Below are 14919 nucleotides of genomic sequence, written 5' to 3'. Positions count from 1 at the left end.
TATATATATACCATAGTTAATAAAGTATTAATAACCATGAGTTGCTGTTCTCTTTGATTTTTTTGCTCTTCTATGAATTATATTTTTTTATGTTGAATTTTCATATAAGCATATATTGTGGTTTTGAATGCAGTCCATTTCTAATTCAATGAAACCGTTAACTCTGCATTCTGTTCCCAAAATAATATTAATTCTCGTTGTATATTTTTTTTTACAAATTTCAGCTGATTGAACCAAATTGATAAAAGATTTTCTTCTCATAAATTTCCTTGCACTATTGGTTTGTGAAACAATTTGGAGCATACCATGATTGGACCATGCAACATTTCTTACATTCTCAAATTTGAAAGCTATATATTTGGAAGATATCAAAAAGCATCTCTCTTGAAAAACATACATACATGATTTCCAAGTTTGCATTCATGAGGGACAAATTGATTTTTTTTTTATTCTGAGAAATTTTACTCTCCAAACATCATACAGGTTCTCTCTCAATTGAATGTTATTTAGCTTATTACAAAATTTCAAATGACAGGAATGCTTTTCAGGGTGATAAGAGCAAACTAAATTCTTTTATACCATAATAAATCTGTTGTCTCATAAACATATTTGTTTCATTATAATCAAAACAGCAGCAGATATAGATGAGCCAAAGTTGTTAAATACATCACTAATTCAAATATATTTTTCTTTTATAAATGATGTTCCTCGCTCTAATATGTTTCTTGTGGCAAAAAATATTTTCTAAACACATTTCAATAAATCTTAATATGTTTCTTAGCTTTGAAAATTTGTGTGTACCATTTATATTTAAACTAGCAATTTTCATATTACCAATATTTAACAAAATAACAGTTGTTAAATACCTTGTGTTTGAGGATCCAAGTACATCCATGAAAGCTATAGTCCAACCACCACAACCATGCTGGCAGACAAGAAAAAAGTGAAAAACAGAACAACAAACAGAAAAAAAAGTCCAATAAAAGTCCACTGTAGATGACATGCAGGGGTATCTCAGAATCTAAGTATTTCTGGCATGGATATTTCAGGTTTTGCCTCTGATGAGGATGAAAAGACGAAAATAACTCCTTTCTATATGATTTTCAGTTTTGCTGAAACCATAAAAAAGATTTGATATTTTACTTTCATAAAATCATATGAAGCTCTGCAAAGGATCTTCTTGCTTTCACAACTTCATGGGGCAGATCTGCAAATATTGACATTTTTGTTCCATTCACATACACTTGTCTCTTTCGTACTGTTGCCACAATAATTTTTGCTCTATCTTTAGTTTTAGAAAACTTAATTACAATTGCTCTAATTGTATTTTCTTTAGCTGCTGCAGACCTATGAAAACCTATCAAGGTCAAAGGATTGCACTTGAAGTAATTCTAACACCTTACTGAAAATTTCACATATTATCTATTCCAATTCTTTTTGGTTTTCTCATCCCTTAGATACACCAGTTATTCAAATGATCTTCCATATAGCTCTTGTTTCAAAATGTATTTGCTGAGACTTCTTTTCATTTGCTTTTTGTACTGACTCAAGTTTTTTGTTTTAAATGTGACTGGTAAAACTCTTCTCTAAACTTTCTATTCTAATAGTCCAAATTGAGCGGTTTGCTGCATTTGACTTTCTTGTACTTTATTTATAGTTAATTGCACAGTGACTATTGAATTCACTATGATTTCTAAACTGGACAACCTCTCTGTAATTGCATGTAACTTTTCAGTAACGTTTGTCAATACCATAGTCATGTAATTTTCTTTAGTTCTTTGAATATTCATTAAAATGTGATATATTAAAAATGTAATTTCTTTCTGCTGGAGTTTCCAGAGTTATTGCATCCTCTACCTGTTCCAGAAACATAGCTAGTAATTATGGACAATTAAAGACATGCAGGTAGGTGCGTGTGTGAATGGATATACCTTCTTTGAAGGCTGGGTGTCGGGCTGGCAACTCAGCACCGTAAAAATCCACTGCCAATCATTAGCGGACCAGAGTTCCGCTGTGGCGACCCCTAACCACGAAAAGCCGAAAGAAGATCATTTATTCTTTCTTACCCTGTATATCTAAAGATGCACTGATTTTTGGTAAAATAATGGATACTTCCATCACTTCTTAATGGGATAACAAATAAGTGTTTCTGATCAAAGATGCCACTAAATAATCTCTAGCTGATAGAGTTGTTTTTGCATAATGTGAGTGACATACAGTTCAGCAGAACTTGAGGTATTTTGCAGCTTCTCATCCATTTTGTCTTCAAACAGCATTTTTTGTGTTATATATTTGAAGAGTGAATATTTTTATGAACAGGAATTTTTGCTTCTCTGGACTCTACTTTAGTTTTAACTTGGTTGGAATGCACTGAGTGCTTTTTCATATGGCTTTTACTTAAAATTGGGAAGTTGAAGTTCTGCAGTTCATTAGTGTTCATTCTTTCAGCTAAGCAAACCCACTTACATCATGAGCATTCCTGTCTCAATATCCACTTCGATCTCAAGAGTCATGTCTTTGAGTTGCCAATTTAATGCAATTTTTTTATCTCTATCTTCCATGTATTTTCCTAAATAATAAATCTCAAACTCACAGCTTTCAAGCACCCTCAGAACAGTAAAATTCTAGGTCTGGAAGTATACAACACTACATTCTAATTGCATGAGTCCTCAAACAGCTGTTGTGGTCATTTGAGTTTGAGGCCTCAACTCTAAAGGTTTTACCCAATAGACATATTTTATTTATAATGTTGAACTGAATCAGGAGCATGATTAAGGAAAAAAAGATTCCTGTTGTACAGTCATATTCATTAAAGACTTCTCAAGACAAATAAAGGAAATGGTCCTTCAAGGTGCATCTCTGAAAACTAATACCTTTGACTGGGGATCACTGAAGCAGTTCTGGGTGCCACTGTACAGTATTTTTTTTTTGACAGAAATATTTTTACAGTGACAGGATGACACCCAGAAACTCCCATGGAATTATTGGTGAGCTTGGCAATTTTGTTACTGTGACTTGGTGCTTCATGTACTTGCAACTGCAAAGCCTGCTTGGTGTTACAAACTTACCTTACTGTTCTAACCATGAGCATTATGGAAGAATGTGAAAAGAAAAGTTGTATAAAAACTATACAGCTGAGTACTGTTACACTGCATATAGTTTTACAGTGATTGAAATAACTACAAAGTGTGGAGACCATAGCGTTTTCAGAAGCACACTGACATAACAGCATGTCCATGTGCATTTGTGTGTGTATATTGGGGGGGGGGGGGCACTTCACTCACTGATGCTACTGAAAAAAAAATCTCCAGGACAGTTTTCCTGGTGGATGTCATAAACTAAGGCTTGCTGGATGAACAAGCTCTAAAAGATGACATTCCAAAGCTATCATTATCAAAACTGTTACATCATGGAAAATATATGACTGGGTCTTCTTCATCAGTCCTTGCTAAAAAATTAAGTACTTGGACAGTGCCAACACTGAGGTCTGTCACATTATCAACTGTAGGCATCACCAGAGTAATGCTAATAAGAGAAATGACAGCCCTCCTGGGGCCTAGAGCACTTCCTCCTGGACAGGGTCTAACAGGACTTGGTGGAGAACCAGTATTATTTTGATAGAATGAAAAACTTGACTATTTGACTTATTTTTCAACAATGAAGACAAAAAACTACAGTTGTGTAAAATCTTCCATATTCACAGATTAGTACTACACTAACTGCCCTTGTGAGCCATTTTAAGCCTAGCCAATTACCCCATGAAAGAATCAAACCCTGCACGTTGTGTCTGTAAGGTAAACATCTAAACCATTGTACCATTTTCCCAACAAAATGATTGCTTCATTTCCCTTCCCTGTATTCAAACCCTGCAATGTGGATATAAAGTAGAATTTCAAACTTTCTGTTCATAAGTTCATAGATTAGTATTAAGTTAACTCTGCTTGTGGTTCATTTTAAGCCTTGCTTCAAGAATCAAACTCTGCACCTTGTATCTGTAAGGCAAACACCTTAACTCTTATGCCAACCTCACACCTCGGTAGATGTCCTTCTAGATTTATTGGTTGCTTTAGTCTCCACCAGAAGGGTGTCTGAACTCCAGGCCTTGATGGCAGTCCCTTTTTTTGTTTTTTCATAGAGACAGAGTCTCTCCATAAAAATCATTATTTTATACATAAGGTGGTTAAAGAGGTGTCCCTTAATCATTCTATCCAGTTGCTTTCCTTTTTCCCTTCCCCGGAGTCTGCTAGTGAGAAGGCTCTTCATAGCTTGGACTTACACTGACAGCACAGACATTACTTAGACAAGACAAAGGCCTTTCATAAATCTGATCAACTGTTTGTTTCTTTATACACCAGTACACTGGGTTTAGCAATTTCTAAGTAAACCATCTGCTTCTGGATTTCCAAGGCCATTTCTTTTTGTTATTCCTTTCATGATAAACAGTTGCCAGCTTCTGTTAGGGCTCATTCTACTAGGGCAGTGGCTTCCCCCAGGGCCTTTCTTCAATGGTTTGAACACCAATTCTGCCCTTGAAGCTGCCACTTGGTCTTCCGTTTAAACATTCACTAAATATTACAAAACTGGATGTCATTTCCAGAGCCCAGACAGGATTTGCCAAGATTATCCTGCATGGTTTTGTGGAGGGCTCCTCCTTATCCCTTCACTGTAGGTTTTGTATTGTTCCAGAGGTGATAAATACTGTGGCAGTGATATGGAAGTACAATAGTACAGTTGTGTAAAAATTACCATAGCAGTAGATACCATTTTCACTGTTGCAGTTTTCACTTCCTCCCTCCTATCCCCTTTTCTTTGTTCCTTTTCCATCAGTGGTGTTTTCTTTCTGTCTGAGAGATAGTTCTTCTCTTCCTTCCTTTTTCTGGATGTACATGTTCTCCTTTCCACTGTGTGTCCTGGTTCTCCTAGAGCACTACAGTTTTGGTTTGGAAGCATTTGTGCATCACCTTTATGCCCTACGCTTGCACAGGGAACAAGTTTCTGATCTACTATTCTCCTACTTAATAAAGGCTTTGGTACACTAACCAGACATTGGGGTATCCTCGGCAGGAGATTCCAGAGGTAATGAATCAGCATTCAGTGCAACAGTGATATGTAAGGACATTGAAAAATATGAATAAGAGTATGCTCATGCACTTGCTCTCTTTCTCTCTATATCTATACATCTCTCTCTCTCTCTATATATATATATATATATATATAGAGAGAGAGAGAGAGAGACACTCACACAGACAAAACCATCAAAAGGGCTCCTGAAAGAAGTCCTGATATGCCCTACTCTTGTTATTCAGTCACCTTAATAAAAATTCAGCCTTCAGCTAGTTTAGCTACTTTGATAACTTTCTCCAAGACTAGGGATGCTTACTTTCATTTTTTATGAGTGTGCCATCTCTGCGTAACTACTGGCATCACGGCATGGGGTACTCTACTGGAAACTGGAAGCTCTACTGAATGCATCTCGGTTTTTAAAATGGCATCAATCTAGTTTAGCTGCCATGCTGCCTACGTGATAACAGAATGCCTTCCATACCTCTCAACCTCTTAGACCCCAAAATCTGGACAAAGCTATAAATAAAGGGGAGACAATGGCTTAAAAATAGGGACACTTTTTACATATTGCTCTTACAAACTTAGAAAATTGGTAGAATAACAGATTTTGCATTAGCATGAATTTTCTGAAGGGTATGACGCTTGAAACTCAAATGTCTGTCATTATTTTCTGACTACAACCCTCAGTGATTTGCCAACAATGTGCCAGAAAACCACAATGTTTCTGAGAAACAGACCAAAAACATTAGGCAAAAATCTGTACATTCTGTGAAAATCTGTACAGTTGAGAGGTACTGCCTGTAAATGGCAGAGAGGCAGTGTTCCACAATCAGAAGACAGCTGCTTCAGTTTCAGCAACAACCCACAACTGTATGTGGGTAACACTGGATTCACCTATAGTTGTCAGTTGTTTAATCAGTACAGAGAAGCCTGCTGTGGGTAAACCCTGCATTATCCACATACAGCAGTGGATTATTGCTATTGTACAAAGATATTATTTAAGAAAAAAAAACCCTACTTTTTCTAAATAATGTCATTATACAAATGGACTTCAATGCTCTTCCTCCAATGAATTATCCAACAGAGATGATGTAAAAGCCATGCAATGCACATACATTCAGCACTTGAGTTCCAAAAGATTGCAGTATATAATGGTTTCTGATGCTCCCCCTTTTTTGGGGGAAGTCAGTGAGCAATAAGGAAAGCAATACATCTTCCACTGTATGGAGGGCTTAGTTTCGCTGTATACACTCACTGTCTCTTGCAATGTTTTTAAAGTTTCTATTACTCTCTCTCCTTCTCTTTTGTTAAGTGCCTGATTTTGGAGATGGTGAAAGATGCCTGCCGGTGACTGCTGTAGCTTTTCTTTTTAATACCTACAGCCCTACAGACATCCACACTTCTTCCTGTGGGTGTGCTGGACTTTCAGTTGACATGTTGACAATGTCCTGTCCAATCAATGTGAACATTTTGAATAATAGCAAGGTTTCACTGCATAATTTTCCGCACAACTGCTGAAGGTTACTAAGGTAGGCAAAGGAAATGTCTCCTGATAACTAATGGCCACTGCTGTGTACTGCTGTGTGCTGGCAATTGTGTAGCTATGCTGATCATTTTAAGTTGTTTGACATCTTACCTGTTTATTTCAGCTGCTGTTGCTATGCTCCGACTTTAAAAGAAACAACATTTTGATTCATCTGCTATAATGTTTAGGGGCAGCTTGACTGTTTTCACTGGCGACAGGGACACATTGCAGTGGAAAAAGCAAAGATGTATATGTGTGTGCACTAGATCACTCTACAGTCAGACAACTTACTTATTCAATGAAAAGTCTTATTAAGTGAGAGACGTCTTTTCATAACTACTGAGCACTGCCACAATGTTCCCTAATGGGGTTTGGGTTACTGTCCTGGTGAATCCAAGGAAGGTCTGAAAATGCATTAAAGCGACATGTTGGCTACACAATCTCTTGTTTTTGAGTTGGTAATTTTAATGTTTTTATAACTGTTTTAACTGACTGGTTTTAGAACATTTACTGCTGCAAATATTTGATCTACAAGGTTTGTTTTAATTAGAAATCTAAAACATGGACTATAGCATGGAAACTGAGCCACAATAGCAAACTTCAATAAGTGCCGCTCAAGTAACTTTCAAAAATCTTTCTTGGTACCCGAGTTGCTTTTGCAGTTTGGCTTTTATATGTCAAGATAGACTACATGCTTATTGCAAATATCCTAGCTTTACTGTTTTCTCCTAAAACTGTATGCTGTCAAAGTTGATTTCTGTACTATCTCAATAGAACTTGTTTTTTGTTTTTATAGTAATCCTTCCATGAAGACAGGGCCTCATAAAAAGCGATTCAAAAGAAACATAATGTTAACTTAATTAGAAAAAAATTAAGAACATTTTAAAAAGGGTACTGTTTCAGTAATAAGAAAAGTCTGGAGTCCAACAGAAGTGGTGTAGCATACATGAAAGTGACCAGCTGAGGGAACTGCAAGACTGACAGCTTTCATGAACCACAAAGTGTATGACAAGGTGTAAGAATAAGAAGTTATGTACCTACCATAACGTTCCATGTTAGTTGTCTTCTCTCGCCTTCTTTCTTGCTTGATGGGTTCGGAGCCGATCCTCGGCTCCGACTCGGCACTTGCTAAGCTCGAGAGTCACTTTTACCAGCTCGAGGCAGCCCCATATCCCATGATGCAAGGCGGTAAGTACCCAGATCTCGTTTGATGACAAAGAGCAATAGCACCAAGCATAAATACTTCCCAAAGGAAGAAAGAAAGCCTACAGGATGAAAGAAGGACCAGCTCTGAATGGTCTTCAGCATAATAATTTCTTGTAGAAAGGTCTGTCCAGGCCTGGGGGAAGGAGGGAGGGTCGCAAGAAAGAAGGTGAGAGAAGACAACTAACATGGAACGTTATGGTAGGTACATAACTTCTTAATGTTAAGTTGTCAATCTCGCCTTCATTCTTGCCTGATGGGACCGCGTCCCTAGCACCTCTATCCTGGGTGGCTCAATGGAACAGACTCTTGAGGACTGTAGAGCCAAAACTGGCTCTGTCCCTGGAGGCCAAGTCCAATTTGTAATGGGAAACAAAAGTATGAGGAGTGGCCCAAGTGGCCGCTGCACAAATAGTGTCTAAAGGAAGTCTAGCTTGAAAGGCTGTAGAAGTAGCTAAGCTCCTAGTTGAATGTGCTTTAGGTTTTGAGCACAGCTGTTTTCCCCTGAGCAGATAAATTTCAGAGATGAGAGAAGAAAGCCATCTAGATAAAGTCACTTTAGAGACAGGAAGGCCTTTCTTGTTATCCGCATAGGAAACAAAGAGTTGATTGGATTTCCTAAATTGTTTAGTTCTGTCCAAATAATATCTGAGTTGGCGGTGGACATCAAGATAATGTAGTTTTTGTTCCGATCTGTTTGAATAGTTTGGAAAAAATACAGGGAGATCAATGGATTGATTCAAATTAGTCTTTGAGGCGACCTTAGGCAAAAAGGTCAGATTAGTTCTCAATGATACTCTGTCCTTGTGAAAGAACAAATAGGGGGGTCGAACCGATAGAGCATGAAGTTCAGACACCCTCCTGGCCGATGTAATAGCTACTAGGAATAATGTTTTCCAAGAAAGAAATTTTAGGGAGCAAGAAACAGCTGGCTCGAAGGGGGGAAGAATCAAGGATGTCAGCACTAAATTTAGATCCCATTGAGGAGGAGGATTCCTGATTGGAGGCTTTAGCAGGAAAATTCCTTTCAAGAAGGCTCTACAAAGCCAATGGGACATAATATTGTGATCTGCGATCCCGACATGAAAGTTCGAGATAGCAGCCAATTGAACTCTTAACTGTGGAAGAAGAGGAGCCTGCATGAAAAATCTCCGCTAAGAAGTCCAAAACTGCCTGAACTGGGGCAGTGAAGGGATCAATATTCTTGGCTTTAGCCCAATAAGAGAAACGTTTCCATTTGCTTGTATAAATCCTCCTGGTAGAGGATTTTAAAGAAGCTACTATGATGTCTCTAACAGGGTTAGAGATCAAAGGAAGCCTGGCTAAGGAAGGAAGTGGAGCAACCATGCTGAGAGGTTGAGAGAAGGGATAGACCGGTGCAGCTGACCGGATTGGTGAACCAGAAGATCTGGCACTGGGTCTAGATGCCACGGCTGCACCAAAAGGTGACGATGGAGGAACGGAAACCAAATTTGTCGAGGCCAATAAGGAGCAATGAGAATCATTCTGGCTCTCAAAACGGTAGCTTTCTGGATAACTTGAGGGATCAGAGGAAAAGGAGGAAAGGCATAAAGAAGTCCCTGGGGCCAATCCTGGGTCAGAGCGTCTCTGGGGGGATGGCCTGACAGACGGAAGAGAGAGAAGAAGTCTGGGCATTTGCTGTTTTGGGGAGTAGCAAAAATATCGCAACATGGGCGACCCCATTCCAGAAAAATCTCCTCCACTATAGATTGCTTGAGAGACCACTCGTGAGGCATGAGAATAGCTCTGCTCAATCTGTCCGCTAAAATGTTGGTTTTCCCAGGGATGTGCGTTGCTACCAGAAACCGATGAGAGGAGATCGCCCATTGCCACAGTCTGAGCGCTTCTCGACACAAGGGGTAGGACTTGGTTCCGCCCTGTTTGTTGATATACCAAACTACAGACATGTTGTCTGTGTGGACTGCAATTGTCCCTGCAGGAAGAGAGTCGTTGAGGGCTTGCAACGTTAAAAGCACTGCTCTCATCTCTAGGACATTTATGTGCAGGTGGTACTCGAACGGTTGCCACGTCCCATGAACCATCCTGCCCTGATAATGCCCCCCCCACCCGATCAGGGAGGCATCCGTGGTGACAGTGGCTACCGGGGATGGGGGTACAAAGTGTCTGCCTTGGTGAATCTGGGGAGAAGTGATCCACCAAGCAAGATGATTTTTGCAAATCTGTGTCACCAGAATTTGGTGACGCATTGGAAGTTGTTGGTAAGACCACTGAGTGAACAACATCCACTGAAGAAGGCGCATGTAGAAGCGAGCCAGGGGAAGAAGAGTAATGGCCGCAGCCATGAGACCTAATACCTTTAGAACCATTTTGGCCTGTACTTTCTTGTTGGCTAGAATGATCCTGACATGACTTCAAATGTCTGAAACTCTTTGGTCTGTAAGGGTAGCTGACATCCGAACAGTGTTTAAGTTTGCGCCTATGAAAGTAATAGACTGGCAGGGCAATAAGGATGACTTTTCGAAGTTGATCGAGATGCCCAAATGAGAACAAAGATTTATTGTGTAATCCCTGGCTTGAACAAGCTGATGCCTGGTGGTGGCTGACAGGAGCCAGTCGTCGAGATACGGAAACACCTGGAATCCTTGACGTCTCAGGTGAGCCGTGACCACTGCCATGCATTTGGTGAACACTCTGGGGGCTGTGGTGAGACCAAAGGGCAGGGCTCTGAACTGGAAATGACTGGACCCCAGCCGAAAGCGGAGAAATCTCCTGAAGCGTCTGCGAATTTTTATGTGATAGTACGCATCCTGAAGATCTATTGAGCACATCCAGTTGTCCTTCTGCAAGAAGGGCAAAATCGACTGAAGAGTGACCATTCGGAATCTTGTCTTCCTCACAGACTTGTTGAGTCTGCTGAGATCCAATATTGGTCTCCAGTCTCCCGTCTTTTTGGGGACCAAAAAGAACCTTGAGTAGATTCCGGGCTCTGAATGGTCTGTTGTAACTGGCTGAATGGCTCTTTTTTGCAGTAGTTTTGAGACTTCTAACTCTGCAATTTCCTTAGACCGGTGGTACATCTGGAAGGGAATTTGAGGGATAGAAAGGACTTTCCTTGAAAGGAATTTTGTAACCCTCGGATATGATCGACTGTACCCATCTGTCTTGAGTGAGAGAACGCCAGGCTTCTGGGTACAGCGATAGTCTTCCCCCGACTGCCTCCAAGGAGGGACAGCCGGGCAACATCTCAGGGATGCTGAAAGGGCTTGTCAGAGAGAGACTCTCTGTTTCCCTGGTTTTGTGGACCCCTCTGCCTCTAGAGCGGCGTCTCTAGTTGTTACCCCTCTGCCTCTAGGGGTAAACTGACCACGTGAATCGGCGTGACTCCTTGGGATTTATGGAACCACATTTTGCCACCCTTCTGTCCTTTGGGATAAGGTCTAGAAGGGGTGGAAAACGGACTTCTACGCAGAAAGAGTTTTGCCGTCCTGCTCACACCTGGTCAACGTTTCCTTCACTTGAGGGCCAAACAAAGCTGACCCATCAAAGGGAGAGTTTGTGAAGGACGCCTTAAAGGGATCTGCAAAATTACATAGCCGCATCCAGGCTTGGCGCCTAAGAGCCACACCTGTACCTGCGGCCCTACTCGCCCATCAGCAGCATATGATATCAGCCGCATGGAGGAGTCTGCAATGGAGTTAAGGGTTCCTAGCTGCGAAGCAATTTTTCCTGAGCCCCCGCAGCTGTAGGATCCTGCACAACTTCACCTAGCTCCTTAAGGATATCCCTTTGGAGTCTGGTGAAATGACAAAGGTAGTTCAGCGAACGATAGCAAAGGTCGCTGAAGAAAACATCCGCTACCATATCTGTCCATGGTCCTAGAGTCCTTATTAGGAGGATGGACAGGTACGGAAGGATCTGCAAGTTCCTTCTTGGTGGCAGCCGCCACCACCATGGCATCAGCGGGGACACCTTTTGTAAGGAATTGCTTGTCCGACGGGGCAGTAATAAATTTGGAAGGCCTCCTAGGGACAGGCTCTACAGAGTCAGGAGCAGCCCACGCCTTTCGAGCAATCACCTGCATAAGGGGGTCGAAAGGCGGAGACACCCAGGAGGTGGAGGGCCGAGATCCAAACGCCTCTAGGTATACTGACTCATCCTTAGAGGGATTATTGGTGGGCCAGTTTCCCCTCTGTCTAAGGAGTTCTAGGATGTCTGAGAAGGAGACATCCTCAGAGAGGGATCTTGGGGATCCCTCTGACTCATCTAAGTCAGTATCTGAAGTGATAGACTCGGGGGAGTCTACGTGTTTCCTCTTACATGTCCTCTTCCGCGGAGGATCCCCCGACAAATCAGGAGAATCCTCGGAAGAGGGGGATATTCCCAGTGGGGAAACCTGAGGCGGAGGATCTCTGGGTCCTGGAGCAAGAGAAGTGGCAGAGATGTCAACAGGCACCATAGAGGGAGGAGCTAAGGGAACAGACTGCTGGCTGAGACCAGTGGCCAGCACACTCTTCATCACCTCGAAGGCCCCCCTCCCAGGAAGGTCCGAGAGAACCCGCTCCGAAGAACTAGGAACTCCAGGACCCACCGAAAGGAGGGCTCCGAGGCAGATGTCGGAGCCGAGCTCACCAAGGCCGAGGCTCCAAGGGGAAGAGCGGGCTCGGACAAGGGTCCGATGCCACTCACCCCCTCGGAGGAGACCAGGGAAGCCCGGCCACCGAATCCCTCTAAGGAAGGTCTCGAAGAGGAGATAAGAGTAGAGGCTGAAGGAGCAGAAAGGGGTATCTGTCCCTCAGCCATAGCAGAAACTATTCCCGAAGACTCCAACTCCAAACTCTGAGGTAGAGTCGAAGGAGGAACTGCAATGGGGTGTGGACTAATAGTCATCTGCTGAGATGGACTATGTAGCATTTGGGCCAGTGCCTGTGACTTTAGTAATCTACTGACCACTCTCTCCAAATCATGGTCAGAAAGCCTGGATGACCTTGAAGATCGGCTCCGATGGCTCCGCTCCGAGAAGAGAGGTGAAGCCGGAGCCGAAAGTATCGGCTCCAAGGAAGGGGACCTAGACCTCTTCCTCGAAGGAACCATCGGAGCCGATGAAACCACTGAAACTGTCGGAGCCGACAACTTATCGGCACCGACAGGTAGCTTCGATGCATCGGCTCCAGCCGGAGCCGATACAGCCATAAATGTAAGGGTGTCGGAGCCGATCGGAGCCGACACCGATGCCTGGGCCACATGGTGGTCGGAACCTATCGGAGCCGACACCGAAGTGGTCGAACCAGAGTCGGCACTGATAGACACCGGTGCCGAAGATTTAGGTAAACCAGAATCGGCTCCAGCCGGAGCCGATCTCGACTCTGAATGAGTCGGAGCCGAGGCCACAGGCTTGGACACAGAAGCCTGGGCCTTGGAAGACTTAGAAGTCTTAGATGGGGCCGACTTAGCCGGAGAGCCCTCCGGCTTAAGAAGGCCCCTCAAAATCAATTTATTTCTTCTTTCCTGCAGGACTCTCTGGCTAAAGGAATGACATATAGCACAGGAGTCCTGCAGGTGAAGAGGCCCCAGACAGTAAAGGCAAGAAGTGTGACCGTCTGTCAGAGACATCTTCTGACAGCACGAGTCACACTTCTTAAAGCCTGAGACCCTTTCTTTAGACATGGTGATAAACACACACACACAACACCAGTCCAAGAAATTAAATTAAATTTACCAAAAGGTATCAATAACAGACACACACACACACCCTAACAGGGGGGGGATGGGATGGGTGAAAGTCCGACTAAAAGTTATGAGGAGACAGGGAAATTTTCTGTCAGAAAGAGTTTAAAACTAAGTTAAAACTAATAATTTTAAGGTTTTTTGTAAAAAGGGGCTAAAATAGTAAAGTAACAATTCACTTACCAGGAGCTGGTAAAAGGAGGACCTCATCAGCGAAGTGGCAAACGAGATCTGGGTACTTACCGCCTTGCATCATGGGATATGGGGCTGCCTCGAGCTGGTAAAAGTGACTCTCGAGCTTAGCAAGTGCCGAGTTGGAGCCGAGGATCGGCTCCGAACCCATCAAGCAAGAATGAAGGCGAGATTGACAACTTAACATTGGCTGTTTTCACAAGACAAATTCGACATTCACTGACATCTTCATACTGTATGAGAAGCTGCAAATCATGCCATCTATGAAAGATATATGCAATTATACAGTATCACAGTACAGTCGATACAGTTCAGAAAAGAATGCACACTTTGAAAGACGCAAAAACACAGCGTAATGGAAAGTACTGAAAAGATTGCAATTAACTTATCTTGGAAATACTGTATGTGTCTGTATGAGAGGCAGCGACTACAACACTTAACAAATATCTTGACATGAATTACTATGCTATATAACAGGGACAAAATAAAAAAAAGCAGATTACCTGACATCTGTCCTCCAAGTCTTGTCTTGTCTTGCATTCCTTCTCCAGTTGTATCTCCTGCCTTCGATTTAGCTGCACTGCATCATGTTGGCCCTTTGCTAGTTCCTGAATTTCTGTCTGAAGACTAGTCATTTCTGTCATAAAGTTCTGAATTATCTGAGACTGAAAAAAAACGTTGCACACAAGATTATGTAAATTAAGCATCTTCACTTTGGTACTGCAAAATACAAGTCTTCCAAGACTACAAGTTCTGTTACTAATGATATCTGCAACTCTGCAGATATTAAGCAATGCACTGAATGCTGTCATAATAAAAGGAACCTGAATTCAACTCTCACATGTAAGTAAAATCAGAAATCTATAAAACTACTGCCAATAACTATGAATTCAGTTACCACAGAGGTTTTTATTTCAGTATACTTATGCAGTGAAAGATAAAATCTTGATGTTTTTTTGACTTAATATTTTTTCAATCCACCAAAGCAGTACTGTTAAGGTAACAGAATAAAGGATGAGGAAATCAAGGTATTGGGCATAGGAATGCAATGGTATGTACTAGAGAGAGAGTGTAGTTGTAATTGGCAGATCCATGGAGATGGCAAGCGGGCATGTGTCTCTTCATTTTAATTTCAAAGTCTGCTGCACAGAGTGCTGATATATCTGTCCAAAAGAGAATATTTCATTTTGTAAATTAACTTCTATTTTTGCCTTAACCTTATATTAAGT

General features: G+C 41.8%; 1 protein-coding gene across 1 annotated transcript in view; it reads right to left on the bottom strand.

The window, feature by feature from the left end:
- The window catches only part of CCDC150 (coiled-coil domain containing 150), a 2807665-nt gene that overhangs the window by 223641 nt on the left and 2569105 nt on the right, over window positions 1-14919 (bottom strand). The window contains exon 24 of the mRNA XM_044070503.1: window positions 14194-14355. Coding sequence (XP_043926438.1) covers window positions 14194-14355 — 162 coding nt within the window. The remainder of the gene's footprint in view (window positions 1-14193; window positions 14356-14919) is intronic.

Source organism: Protopterus annectens, chromosome 4.part1 (assembly GCF_019279795.1).
Source record: "Protopterus annectens isolate FY-2018-M chromosome 4.part1, PAN1.0, whole genome shotgun sequence".
Classification (NCBI taxonomy): Eukaryota; Metazoa; Chordata; order Ceratodontiformes; family Protopteridae; genus Protopterus; species Protopterus annectens.
The sequence above is the reverse complement of the archived record's forward strand: the minus strand, read 5'-3'. Positions and strand labels throughout refer to the sequence as shown.